General features: G+C 43.3%; 2 protein-coding genes across 4 annotated transcripts in view; both read left to right on the forward strand.

The window, feature by feature from the left end:
- The window catches only part of limd2 (LIM domain containing 2), a 15,879-nt gene extending 11,733 nt beyond the window's left edge, over window positions 1-4,146 (forward strand). Inside the window, exon 4 of the mRNA XM_042084911.1 lies at window positions 1-4,146. This exon is cut by the window's left edge and continues 261 nt beyond it. The gene's annotated coding sequence lies outside the window, so the exon portion shown is untranslated.
- A 1,491-nt stretch (window positions 4,147-5,637) lies between these two features.
- map3k3 (mitogen-activated protein kinase kinase kinase 3) overlaps window positions 5,638-15,000 on the forward strand; it is a 27,964-nt gene continuing 18,601 nt past the window's right edge. For 2 of the 3 annotated variants that reach the window (XM_042084866.1, XM_042084868.1), the window contains exons 1-2: window positions 5,638-7,197; window positions 13,473-13,562. In XM_042084866.1, the coding sequence (XP_041940800.1) occupies window positions 13,559-13,562 (4 nt within the window). In that variant the 5' untranslated portion in view covers window positions 5,638-7,197; window positions 13,473-13,558. Of the gene's footprint in view, window positions 7,198-11,076; window positions 11,645-13,472; window positions 13,563-15,000 lie in introns of all 3 variants that reach the window. The other variant, XM_042084867.1, reaches the window with a different exon arrangement.

Below are 15,000 nucleotides of genomic sequence, written 5' to 3' on the forward strand. Positions count from 1 at the left end.
ACATCCCTTACACCATTCCCCCCAAGACACACACGCAGACACACACACTCACACATGCCGCTATCCACCTGTGTCTCATATGCAGCACATGCGCGCGCGCACAAACACACACACACACACACACACACATACATGCACGCACACATACACACACTAATACAGTACTTATCATTCACAGAAGATGCAATTCATTAGATCTTTCACCTGATAGTTAAATCATTTAAAAAATGTGGACCTACCCACCCACAAAAAGACTGTCCTGTCTCTGTCCTTTACAGTTTTAAAAGAAAAAGCCGGGTGGGTCTTTTGTACTGTTTTCGTTACGTCTTTGTTTTTAAATTTCTCTATTCATATTTGTTTGAATTTGGATTTAAAAGTGAGAAGATTATCCGTAGGTTGGGTGGTTGGTTAGTTGGTTGGTTGGTTGGATGGGTGGGTGGTTGGCTGATTGGTTTGTATTCTGTATAAACCTTGTTTCTGTTGGCTGTAAGAACGGCTAGTTGACTGTGACCAAACAATTGTTTTATTTTTCAAAATGCGCTGGTTGTGTGGAGGTGTTCATGCTGATATTGGTGGTAGTGATCCGAGTCTTGCTGTTGTTCTGTTTAGTCGTTTAGTCCGGTGAAGCCGCTGTGGTACCTACCCCTCAGGCCTGAGACGTCAGATTAGCTGCCTACTCAGGTACACAGCTCACTCTCTGAGGCGTCAGAGGATTGGCTCAGGTATTGATACTTTACCGAAAGATTCCTGTCATTTGAACAAAAAAATAATAAGCTTAATGAAAATGGATTTTATTTTCTTTGATCATTTTTATTTTCTGTGGTAATTAGCTTTTTGTTTTTACCTTCTCATTGATTTTGGCAGAGCCATTTGGTGACAGGTCTCGACTTAGGAGATGCCTGTCATTGCATCACTGCAGACATCGTTTTTCCTCTGGCAGGGTACTAGCGTAATATCTGTGAAACGAACAGGGTACACTCTTCTGTAAATATCCAAGCCCCACCTATTTCTGTCTCTCTTTTTCTTTTCCTCAAGCACATCAGCTGAGTCGTGGTTTGATTAGGCAAACTTGGTGGTATAGAGGTGTGGGCACAACTGTGTTGTCAGAATTGCATGTGAACTCAGTGAAAAACATTTGCTACAATTAACAAAAGCAGAAGGTGCCATTGCTTTCACTGAGATCCCAATGAGAGGCATTTGAGCAAGTTGATCTTAAATGTTCCTTTGGCATTTATTCCATAGTCATATGTGGGTTTCTTATTTTCTCTCTGTTTCGATTGTACGTTTTTACATAATTTACTCAGTTATTTGTCTTCTGTTCCGATAAACTGCAGTCCAGATAATCATTTTGTTGTGAGATTTCTTTTTTGTTTTTCTGTACGCGTTCACTGTAAAATGTGGTGTATGTTTGTATTGATCTCTGCTATCATTGAGGATCATGCTCTGTAGGTCCGTCCACACTCTAGGTTACCACATCACCAGGTCACCAGACTCACGCTGGTTTAAAACCTGGCAAACAAAAGCCAAACACTGGCATCCCATGTTCCCTCTCTGGCTGTCCCTTTGAGCGTTAACATGAGCGTGAACGTTAACATGCCCTGAAGTCATACTGTATCTTGCGCCTACCTTTTCACATATAGGTTTGGTGATTTACTGGGTTGCTTTCATTGCTGAGTTGAGCTACTTGGTAGGCTCTATGTGAGCATGTAGAGGTTTGTGTTCATGTTGGGTTTTTAGGATGTGTATGTTTTTTGTTTTTTTTAAATCTTTTTGAGTTTTGACATTTGCACAAGATACATCTGCTCAAAAATACCTTTTTTGTACATTGGTGTAGCTTACACATAGCGAATGTACTGTTCTGTACTGTACGTGTGTTAATTGTGTGGGACCAAGCTTGTGTGGCAGGAAAGACTTGAGATTCACAGGGATGCTTCTTGCAGGAAATGGCATTGCACGGTGTGACACCCAGCCCCCCCCACCTCGCCCTCAAACCACTCCCCACTGTGCCACTTCCTGCCGTTAAGTGTTTTTCCTGTTTGCGCCACTCTACCCCCCCCCCCCCCCCTTTCTCTAAAAAAATGTCTGAAAAGAGGTGTTTCAGTACAAGAGATTTCATCCTTGTACTGCATTCTTTAGATCTCCAGCAGTCCACTCAGGAAACAGTAGGGCTTTGAGGTTGTGGTTGGATGGTTGTCACTTCATTTAGTCTTCTTCTTTTCTTCAGTTTTTGTCTTTGATGGAAACTTTGGGTTAAAAAAAAAAGATTGCAGTGGCAGTGGTGTGTATTTGCTTCTAGATGTCTGATCCTCTTCCTGCCCAGGTTACCATGTCCTCGTGCTGTGATCACTGATGTCTAATGTAGATAGAGGATATATGGGACCGGCCCAGTGTTTAGCATGGATTGTTCCGTAACATTGCCCTTGTCATCAGTTCCTTTTTGTGAAAACCTGTCCTCGCATCCTATGACGTGCCCTGCTGTTTGTTTGTGGGTTTGTTTGTTTGTTTGTTTGTTTGATTTGTTTTTTTGCCACTTTGTGACCTCACTGAATTGTCTTATCATCCCAATATCAACAAAAAAAGTTCCCATTTGTCAATCCTTTGCCTTGCTTGACACAACTCCTATTCTTATTTCCCATCTGTAATAAAGTCCCCCTTCACCAGTGGTGTGAGTTTGTGTGCCACCTTGTGTTGTGCTGTGGGCGAGAGTGTGCATGTACAGAGTGCTGTGAAACAGAGAGAGGTGGCTAGAGATAGTCCAACGGTCAGGGAATCCGCCCCCTAAACCGCTGTCCCCTTTTGCATGCCTGCTTGTTAACTCTGCACCTGGCCAACGACATCCTGCAAGTGACTATACATGCTGTTCTTTAAAAGAAAAAGAAAAAAAAAGTGCATGGGTTTCAGAGCAGGATTTGTGACTTGCGCGTTGTGACCATGGACATAAGAGGAGGGCTCCTTTCTTTGTATGTCTGTGGTTGTGACCAGTTGGTCTGTGGTCTCCAATGTGAGGAGGCAGCTCCCCCTGGTGGAGGGAGAAGGTGAGAAGAGTGTTTAAAAGCTTTACAGAGTTAACGTGTAAGTATAAACGTGTACAGATCAGGCGGCCTCATTTCGGCCAAATGACGTCAGAGTCCTTAGGACCTAAGCGTTAGTCTAGTGCAACAGATGTCCATTTTCTTTGATTTTCTTATAAAGTCAAGGAAGTGCTTTCGAAAGCCATTGCTTTTTTTGGATGTTATAAAATGGGCTAAGAAACTAATTGAGCCATTTAGATATTAAGACAGGTAATGACATAGCCTTTTGTGAAATAAGAGACTACTGTGAAACTGAATGCGCTGTGAGAAACACAAGGCAAGCTCCAGAAAGTAAAGGAATTAGCCTATATCCACAAGGCCTTAGAATGAAACTAAATTTCTCCTACATCATTAAGTTCCTGGCATGAGCAACCAAGTCTGCATTTAAATAGTTTCTTTTTGTTTTTTACAAAAAAATGCCCCTGATTGTTTGTAGGCGTACTGTAGATATGTCTGTGAGTGGTGGGCCCATGTCCGTATTTGTACACAATCAGATTGGCTTTGATCCCTCCTGCTTCTGCTGTTTCAATAAACAATCACATCTTTTCAACAAACATAAATGTATTAAAAATGTTCATCTGAATGCAAACTGCAGTTCTGGCAGAGGCCCTGACTGAACCTGAACGTTAGTGCGGGTCTCTATACTGTTGGGAAAAAAATTATTGAATTGCTTTGGATAAAAGCATTCAAACGAAAGGGCTTTGAATATTATCTGAGCAAGTTCAACCAGATCAAATGTGAAAATTAAATCAAATGATAAGATTGCATAATAATGATGTAGGCCTACTGTTGAACACGAAATGTAAAATTTCACTGCATAAACTTGACATGTGGGAAATGGTGGCCTTAAGGCGATCGGAGGATCTGTCCCCCTTCCCCCTTTGTTCATTTTGATCCATCATCACTCTCAAGTTCAGCCTTGTAGAAAACAATGATGAACATGTGTCATTTGACTTGTCTTTTTACCGCATTCTTCTGAGATCATGTTTCCCTCTTTTTTATTTTCATTTTTTACACGCTTTTGGAGAAAATGAAAGAATAAATATGCTGGTGTGAACCAGTTGTGTGTCGAAAATATGTCTTTTTTTTCCCCATCCATTGTAAACTAGATATGTGGTTTCACCCAATGTCATGGTGCAGTTAATAGACTATGTAAAATATACACTGGCCTGTTTTCTTTTGATAACTTCACACATGGGTTTATTTCCTGTTACCTCTCCAGACTAATTAGACTATTCATATGTTTCTTGTGTGCAAATCTGAAAGGTCATTTGCTCAGTTAGTTCATTATAGACTGTAATAAATATTGTCCCTTTGGAGAGTGCACAAATGAATATTCTGCGTGTTTAAATGTGTGATGCGAGATATTTGGACCGTTTTTAGGTGGGGACAGGTGCGCGACACCGAAGCATAGATCATCCCCTGCAGAGAGACCACTACAAAGGGATTATCTGCGCACTATCTGCCCTCACGACCATCTGCTTGTCCAGAACTGTAGAGCTTAAAGTTTAAAGGAGTTGGCGAAAAGGCATACATTTGTCGGCAGTCTTCAAGAACAAGGGCAGCCAGGTGAGGTGATTACAGACGCTTACCCAGTGTGCCCACACACACACACAGATGGTAAGATGGTCAGTTGAACTACAGCATTTAAAAAAAAAAGACAATAGAAAATAGACAAACAGCGAAAATGTTTGTAAAAAATATGACAAGAGTTTTCAATAATTTTATTGAGCTAAATGTAACAGCGCGTTATAACACTATAATCAGTGTCAGACAGACAGTCACAAATTGACAACATAGAACTAGGAAGCTGCAGGGATGGATTACTGCACGGGCCCAAGGGGTCTGGGGGCCCTGAAGCCCAAGCCTTTGCATGGAATCGTTGCCTCAATATCAACAAATCAGGATGTAGGCTCTGAATCTGATTGAATTTAGTATTGGCCATCCCCAAAATGCACCAGGAATACAGGAAATCACATCAAACAATTATTTTTTCTGGGGGAGGACCCCCAAACCCCCCCTCCCACATATGCGACAATTATGACAATGGGGCAGCTGTGGCCCACTGGTTAGCACTCTGGACTTGTAACCGGAGGGTTGCTGGTTCGAGCCCCGACCAGTGGGCCACAGCTGAAGTGCCCTTGAGCAAGGCACCTAACCCCTCACTGCTCCCCGAGCACCGCTGTGGTTGCAGGCAGCTCACTGCGCCGGGATTAGTGTGTGCTTCACCTCCCTGTGTGCTGTGTTTCACTAATTCACGGATTGGGTTAAATGCAGAGACCAAATTTCCCTCACGGGATCAAAAGAGTATATATACTTATACTTATTAGTGGGGGCCCCATAATACATCTGTGCCCAGGGGCCCAAACGTCCATAATCCGTCCATGGGAAGCTGGGAAGGTTATTATAGATGTTGTGTATAAAAAAATACCCCATAAAGAACTGATTTTATCATTGGTTTCATGATTGGCTTTAAGATGCATTTTCAAAACAAGGCAAGGCTACGTCACAGACGTAGGCTAAGCTATGGGCATTTACTAAAACGCAAGCCCGTAGCCGCGCGCCATGATGCGCGCAGTCACGGAATCGAAAGGAGGAGCGCGTTCCCGTGAAAGCTCGGCGATGTTTTAGATGTCATCCTGCACTTTGATTAACAAAGCTATAATCTGCGCCGTCGGACCGGTGTATTTTTAGATAACAATTGTACATACTAAGTGGATTTTACTTACGATGGTTCTGAAAACAAGATACCGTTACTTTTTTTTGCATTGAGAAGCGGAGAAATGGGTTCCGGTGACGGATTGCTTTTTCAGTCAGGAAATTCACTATGTTCAAGTATCATATAACTTTGTGCTGTTGGCCATGAAGACACGATCACATGGAATATCGTAACTCTGGGTCTCCGTTTACTAACGTGATACACCTTTATAACTTCCTTTGCCAGAGAAAAGCGGGTGTGTCTCACTTTTGTTGAGTTTTACCTTGCCGAAACACGCATTAGACTTTGCCACGGAAAGAACAGACGGACCTCGAACTTCTTACGGGCTTGCCGTCTATCAGATTAAATAAGAAGGATTTGTCTTGCAATGGGGGGCTATATGCCCAAGACTGATATTTTGTTACTACGTTCATATTGCGTGGTCAGCGTTGATTGTATCCACTTATCAATTCGGTAGAATGCATTGGCTACTCCAACCCGAGATTGTTGCTCTGGAGCTAACAGCTGAACTGGCGACTTATTTGTTGTCCGTTCTGTAACATGAGATAGACTCGTACCTTCATTTGTCTGCTCTTCAAAATATCACATTGTTGCGCGATTGAAGACAACGAGCGCCAGTTTGCCATTAAAACTTGGACAAAATAGCAGACCATTAGCGCCAAGAACTTGAGCAGACCGATGGGGGGAAATCTGCAAAGTTAGCAGGAAAAGAAGCCATCAAAATCACGGAAATCGCTTCGTTCCCTTTCCTCCAGTGAACTGTTACAGATGGATTTCATGAAAGCAACATGATGACTGCTGCATTTTTGTCCTAGGTAAACTTGTATAGATCTAACTCTGCTCATAGGCCTATATGTTTATGCAACATTAGAGCTTTTGTTTACTTTTTGCATTCCTGGCAGTAGTTATGATAGGCCTACAATGAAATACCAACGGACATCTCCCTTTATGGAAAAAAAATGGGGATGAAGACAGGCTTGGATTTGTTTGTTCTTTGAGCTCAAAATACAATGTATCGAACTTTTGATCCATTCACATATAAAACAGTTACTCTGATGTGACAAATACGTACATGTAGGCTAAGCCGACCAACAAGACACCTAGCCTATGTAGCTACAGCGTATTAAATATCAAAATCAGTGGTTTTGATTGTGCGCAAATTTTGGATGACGGCCCGAGGGGCTCGTAAGCCCCAGCCATGGCACACGGGACAGTAGACCTAACGCTTCATTTTTCGCCCGGGGAATTCTAAAATATGCCATGGGACTCTCAAGGGTGTAAGAAGTCCTGAATCACTGACGCTTGCCCGTTGAACTACCTGTCAGACGAACTCTTTGTATCTGCAGTCATTGGAACGGAGGAGGGTTGTACGCGAGACCACGTCCTTTTCCAAAGGAACCATCCAAGGTGAGTTCGAAATGTGTGGCTACCTGGGCAAGGTTTTATGACCAATATATGGTGTCCGTGAGGAGTAGAAAACCTGCGGTTGACCTGTGGTTCGAACCACACCGTCATTAAGCCATCATGGCTTTTGGGTTCTATGTGTTCCAAGCACTTACGCAAATTGATACCCTCAGGTGTATGAACATTATCGTAGCCATCATACAGCCATTATCAGTTGCCATCATCAGCAGGCCATTTGCCTGTGGCCTCTGGTCTGTGTTGTGTATACTCTGTTGTCTGTGTTCTGTCTTAGAAACAAAGGTCATGGTAGTAGCCTCTGTCATCCCTGGTTGTGGTTTGCATGGTCCCTGAATGCACAGTGGAATATTTACCATCTTGGACTGGGGGCTGTCTTGTCAGGTGCCTTTGCCTTTGGAGTCAGCATTATGACATGGTCATTTCTTCTAAATATGTTCTGTGGTCACCTACACTGATTTGTTTCATTTGTCTTAGTTTGTATATTTCTTTTCATTTCTTTTCTATTTTCTTTTATGTTTGTATGAAATCCAACCAGTGTTCTTTTTAAAGTTTCAGGTTCTATACATTTGGCTGTATGATGAGACACAGTAGCCCTGTGATTGGCACAGTATGCCCATGTAATTAGACTGTTGTAAATATAGCATTACATATAGCATGTAGTGGTTTTCCTTGATCACTTGGTTTTGTGAATGTACTGGTAATACTACATGTATTACCAGTACACTTGTTGTTTAAAATGTATCTTTTCTATCATTACTTTGCAAGTAGGCGTTCATAACATTTGTATAGTGCTTCCTAATCTGCCCTACCAGCGGCCTATTATACAGAAATAGCATCTTTGTGCTGTACTAAAATTTTGCTTATCTGTTTTGTTAGTGGATGACTTTGTAAATGCATTTGCTTTGTGAGCATGAATGACACATAACCTGGAGCATGAATGATTTATACATCAGCAGCATGCAGATATCGGATTAATTATGCAATAGCTTGCAGTCTAACATAATCGTGTCTTTAAAATAACATACATGTCTTTGTTGAGCGAAGCCTCCATTCCTTACTGAGCCACAGTGGTCATTTCAGTGACCTTGTTATAATGCTGTTATAAAAACTGATACAAGTATGACTTTGCTGTTAAACCTCGTTCCATGTGCTTAGGTATCACTACAGTGTATAGATTTAGCATGGGCCTAAACAAAAGCCTTGCCGTTCCTATCAATTTAACTCAGCTAATAGGACCTCACCTCTCTGCTCTGACTCATGTGTGAGAAGGCCCAGTCCAGCTGAATTTTTGTTTGACCTGTTTGACCTTGTTTGACTCATGACCTGTTTTCCTTGGTGCTGCTCCTTCCAAAGGAAGCCACATTGCCATGCTGTAAACACATTTTTCAGTGAAAGCAGCTCAGCATGAGGATAACTAGGCTGGGTGTTAATTTGTGGTGTCAGGTTAGATTGAATGAAGGGGAGACAATAAACCCTTTCATCAAAGTCTTGTTTGTGGCAGGTCCAGAGATCCATGAGAGGGTGTTGGGTGAGCTTGTGACTTGTTCATTGAACATCCACAAAGTCCCTATATTGTCTTGTAGCAGCTTAAAACATATTATTCATCCCAGTTTGCGTGCAAAAGACGCACTGTTTCCACACAGGCTTTGCATTCTGACAGAGGTGCGAAATTTAAATCATTTGACCATTTTGATCATTTGAAAGGAAATATGTTGTCTGTATCATTTTATGTGTTTGTTTGTATTGAATCCTTGCAATTCCACAGTTATAACATGAGGGAAAGTGACATGAAGTAGGTTGTTATCAGTAATGAATATTACTGTTGGCTGAATATGAATGAATATGAGATGTGTGTACACTCTGAGTACTCCAGGGAGCAAAAGCTGCTGTGATGGCACCAGCTGCCAGGTGAGAAACAAATGCTTCTTCAGAGCAGCACAACCCCAACCTGACTCTCACCAGATGAATTTCGTTCCGCCTAGCTCCACTCATCCATCTGGGAGCGATCCATTGGAGTGGTGTTTCAGAAGGCTGGGCCTTATCAAAAATCCTTGCATATGATTGGATAAGCCACTTGTCTGTCATCTATTGACATGCTACTTCAACCACTCACATCGAAGCCATCCTGTGACGCTGAGAACAGTCTCACAGTCGCTTCTACGCTACGTCACATCTATGAAACTCCCGCCCTGCGTCCTGATTGGCTCTACCATAAAATCTGGTGCCGAAATCACTCTCAACGGAAGCGATCCCAGATGGATGTGAGTGGAGCTAGGCGGAGCTAGGTGCAACGAAATTCATCTGGCGAGAGTCAGGTTAGCACAACCCAACCATGTAGGAAAATGTGGTGTCCTGACTTTTCTTTGATATATGGCAACTTAAATACCCACTACATTTTAATTGTGTATACCCTTGCTTATTTTTTACTGTAATAGCTCAACCATAATATATAAAAATATTTTTTGCAGTTGAAGCAACAGGCACCATGGTCTGAAATTTGCTAGATGATATACTGTCTGACTGAACCAAATATGTGTGTGTGTGTGTGTGTGTGTGTGTGTGTGCGCGTGTGTATAAATAAAAATATAAATATTTGTTCAGGTCAGGTAGTGTTTTATATTGCCAGTGCTTTTTTCCTGTGTGATTGTTTTTCAGTTTTATGTCATTTTATTTGTTTAGATGTTTCACTCCTCACCTTTGTGTTTCTTTGCTGGCCCTTTGAGTTGAGGCCATGTGTTAAAGTGGGCATTGTCGGGGGTTTGGCATGATGAGGGTCCCTGTGGCCCACGACTCACCAGCCAACCACCAGAGCTTATCCCATGATCCAGCAACAGTTGGCCAGGCGAGGGCCCCTTTTGTGTGCACGCAGACCACCGTTCTGGGCCAGAGCAGCTGTTGACTTTTAGCCGTTTTTTTTCCCCTCCTGCCTGGGTCACGCAGGGCCCTCTCACACGAGGCCGCCCCAGGCCAGGGCATCTCCGCCAGCCAGGGCTTGGGTTGCGCCGGCGTCTAAGCTCCACCATATGTACCAACGGAGCGAGGGCCATCCGGAGGCACACCGGGCTGGGAAAAGGAGCAGTAGACTAAACACCTGAAGAAAAACAACAAAAAAAATACAAAGAGGGAGGGTAGGGGAGGTGTTGGTGGGGCGGGTAGGTAGCGGAGGGAGCCAGACCCGGTGAGATCCGTGTGATTCTGGCTGGTGCTGGAAAGGGGAGACATTGAAAATAAAGCGGCGCGGCTAACGGAAGCCTGGCCACCTCGGCTCACATCATTTCCCGCCAAAAAAATTCTCCCCACATTCTTCCGGGAAGGTGATTAAAGTCAGGAGAGTGCAGACAGATGAGTGTGAACGGGAGAGAGGCCGGGAGATGAAATGAGAGAGATATTTTTTAATGTGTGAGCTTTGGGAATAATGCTGCTGTCACGTTAATCCCAAAAAAGCTTTATTGAATTAAACTGCATTGAGAGAGTGAAATGGTTGTCCATGTTTAACAAGAGCTAGTTTAATGAGTGAGGTGACATGATCGACACGCCATGCCCCAATCATGTCGACAGGCATGGTGGCCTCCTTTATGGAGCCGTTACACGTCAGGGCTTTGACGAGAGCAGGTAAAGTACTTGAAGGACTGGGGATATTTTTTTTCAGTAGGCCTACATCTTTTGGGCGTTTTTGCCTTTATTGTGATAGGACAGTTAGAGAGTGACAGGAAGTGAGTGGGAGAGAGAGAGATGGGGTAGGATCGGGACATGACACGGGCCGGACTCAAACCCGGGTCTCCATGGGCACTTGGACCCATATGTGGTACGGGTGCTGTAGCCTGCTGTACCACAGCACCCCCTGACACTGTCTTCTACCCGCAGGTGTTTACACTGATGAGGAAAGAGGCAGAGAGAGAGAGAGAGAGAGAGTGGCAGAGAGTAAAACACTGAAAGGTGTAAATGCGTACTGGCCTGGTTTCGTGCACACTCCCTACTCTGACACCGCCTGAGGAATGACCCAATGACCACGGCAGGGGATCAAAGAGGGGAGAGGGAGGGAGAGGAACGTGGACGTGCCTGGAATTCCTGATGGTGATTATTAGCCAGGTGTTGCAACAGTGTCTAGCCACACTCCAGACTGTCCTCACACAAATAAATGCTGATTCATGCTCGCCTCTGTCCATCATGTGCCTGCTGGACTGTCCATCGCCATACTTTGTGTCCATTCGCCCCCCCCCCCCATCTGTATCCATGAGGTCTGTGTTTACTTACATAAGAATGTGACCCCTAAGGTTAATCATTCCACTCCTCGTCCTGACAGCCTCGTGCAGTACCCTCCCTCGCCGGACAGTGTCAGCTGTGGTGTCTGGTTTGTGTATCCTCTCACTCTAATCGGATCAATAAGCAGAGTTTATTGATCAGACGGACAGGAGAGGTGAACCAGAGGCAGGTGATGACATTACCAATGGCCTACTCTCTCCCTCCAAGCATGTGAATTAGGGGGTCCAATGTCTGTTTTTGTCTGAACTCATTTAAGCTTACAAAAAAAAGCAACCCCATCTTTGTTTCATTGCAGCAAAAAGAGGATGCTGTTAAATGAATGGGAATTGCATTACATGTTCTCTGTCAAACATTCAGCTTTGCTTGTTTTCCATTTCTGTGGAGAACCTTGATGAAGTGTTCTTGCTTTCCTCTTTCCTCCCTTCATGGTGGAGAAATGATTGTAACTGGGTAAGATGAGTCCCCTGCAAACCCTGTGGTATGTGGTATGCATATTTGTATGCCTAAATATTGCCCTTGCAATGTTTATGAGGAGACTTTGACATGGGTGATTGATGGATCAAGCTACCTGCCTGGACAGCCCTAAGGAAACCAGCAGTCAATTGAAATGGTAAAGCAGTGTTTTTCTTTTTGTTTTTGTTCTGTCTTTGTCACCACACATTCAGAGCAGATCTATGATGGTAAGATGGAGAATCATAAATGGCCATGCAAATGCTCTCTTTTTTTTTAAGTATATTTTTTGGGCTTTTATGCCTTTATTGTAGATAGGATAGTGGAGAATGACAGGAAGTGAGTGGGAGAGAGAATCGTGGTGGGATCTGGAAGGGACCACGGGGCGGGAATCGAACCCGGGTCGCCGGCGTACAGTGCAGGTGCCCCAGCCAGTTGCGCCACGGCCGGGGCCGCAAATGCTCTCTTTGAGCAAGTACTTTCACAGACAGCTGTCAGACTTGGTAGATGATTTATTGGATACTTTTAATTAAAAAATGTAACATGTTACAATATAAAGGAAAGATACTCTGAAATATGCAAAGCAAGAGAGTCTTTATTTTCTAACATCACCAGTATGAACAACACACACATCCTATTTTAAACTGTCGAGAAGTTAACAAATCCCCCCTCACCAAACAGCACCTGAAGTTTTCTCAACTAATAAATGTAAAGAGTTTGGCAAAATGTATGATTATTTACTATTAGTTACTTTTCTTTGCATTTGTTTATGTAAAGTACATTGAATTACCTCTGTGTATGAAATGTGCTATATAAATCAACGTGCCTTGTCTTGCCTTTTGAAGAGAAAAAAGCGTTTTGGTTCTGCTTCACCAGGTGTAGCTCATATTTCAAACATTTTAAATGGCCCTGCTACTCTCTTTTGGTTCTCTTTTGATTTGGTATCGCTCTTATTTTCCCAGTCATATAATGTTTCACCTCCCAAAAGCATTTGATATTCTTGCACAACTTGCCTGCATACTTTTGTTTTCTTTGATGGATGATTGAATGATTTATTCCAGCTTTACAGCTGCTAGACTTTATATTGGTTCAGAGGTTGTTTGGTAGATGATGCGAGGAATACCAATTACTGATTTTCATGTTTCCCATTTGGTAGTACATGTTACTGACAAAGAGTTCAAGTTGTGTTGAGGGTAGTAGGATTTATAACAGTAAAAGACTGCTATAATGACTGTTAAGGTAATCATGGCTGTGATGATAACAATGATGACGAAGATGATAGTGCTTATAATCAGTGCTGATTAAGATCCGTATAAGTACAGTAATGCTGACAGATGCTGATGATGATGATAATAATGATGACGACGATGATGATGATGAAGAGGACAATGACAATTGGGATTATGGAAACGATGTTGAATAGGACAATGATGATGATGTTGGTGATAGTGATAATGATGATGAAGGATAAATTGAGGCCTATTCACCCCAGTTGACTATGTTTTTGTGTGTGTGTGTGTGTGTGTGTGTGTGTTTACTTTCTTTAGGCCTTTCATGGGTGGCTGGAGCTGGGGGAGTGTGTGAAGATCCCCAGGCCTGATCTGGAACAAGAACACACACATCCACCGCCAATATGAGTACGTCTGATTCAGTGCTATCACACACACATCTACCGCCAATATGAGTACGTCTGATTCAGCACTATCACACACACACACCCACCGCAAATATGAGTACGTCTGATTCAGGGTTATCACACACACATCCACCGCCAGTATGAGTACGTCTGATTCAGTGCTATCACACACACATCCACCACCAATATGAGTACGTCTGATTCAGTGCTATCACACACACACACACACTGCCAATATGAGTACGTCTGATTCAGTGCTATCACACACACACCCACCGCCAATATAAGTACGTCTGATTCAGTTCTATGACACCGCAAACATGAGTATGAGCACACACAAATCCACTGGCAACACAAGTACCTCTGATTGAGCCCTGCTATCACTCTGCACATGAGAGAGAAAGAGAGAGAGGGCAAGAGCTTTAAGCTCATTACTGTAGCACCAAGATTAAAAGACTTGATAAAGGTGCATACAATATACAATTCAAATTATTATAATGATTCAGTGGTAGCCACACAAGACAAACAAGACTGTGTGTCTTTCTTTGAAACAGTACAGTTCTGTTTGTTTTTCTGTTGCACATGGATGATAGATGATGACGTTTAGCCCAAAACGTCACGCACACCTTACACATAGTAACTGAAATGAAACCGAGAGCACAGTCACATGAGACAAATTAGGCCTCATGTACCTTGAAATGACTTACAAGCCGTCGACTCATTAACGCAAATACCACTCTGCTATGGACATTCCTCCGAACAGATATTCTGTTGTCCTTTCCTGTTTCTATGGTTCAGCTGCTGCCGGGTAAAAGACAAACTCTGCAACTTTTCCCCCCTCTCTCTCTCTCTCTCTCTCTTTCCCTCCCTCCCTCCCTCTCTCACTCCTTCTCTGTGTGTCTGGAAGGTGTATGATGTCTGTCCAAACTACACAAGCGCCATATTTTCCCTGGGCGCTCAGGCAGCCAAGGCCTGGCGCTGCTCTCACATCAAACATGGGAATGGAGATCTCCCCAAACACGCGGCCACTCTCAGCAGCTCTGTTACCCCGATGCACCACATTCTCACCGGCCAGTTTATTTAGACGAGGCTTTGCCACCAGCCATCAGTCCCCCTACACCAGCTGAACTATTATCTCTCTCTCTCTCTCTCTCTCTCTCTCTCTCTCTCCCCCTCTCTCTCTCCTTGTTTCTGTCTCTATGTCTTGATCTTTGTCTCTCTCTCTCTCTCCCTCTGTTTCTGTCTCTATGTCTTGCTCTTTGTCTCTCTCTCTCTCCTCTCTCTCTCCCTCTGTTTCTGTCTCTATGTCTTGGTCTTTGTCTCTCTCTCTCTCTCTCTCTCTCTCTCTCTCTCTCTCTCTCTCACACACACACACACACACACGCGCTGACACAAATATATATTGCATGGAGCTGAGCTTAAACTTAGAGAAACAGTTG

This window comes from Alosa sapidissima, chromosome 3 (genome assembly GCF_018492685.1).
Source record: "Alosa sapidissima isolate fAloSap1 chromosome 3, fAloSap1.pri, whole genome shotgun sequence".
NCBI classification, from domain to species: Eukaryota; Metazoa; Chordata; class Actinopteri; order Clupeiformes; family Clupeidae; genus Alosa; species Alosa sapidissima.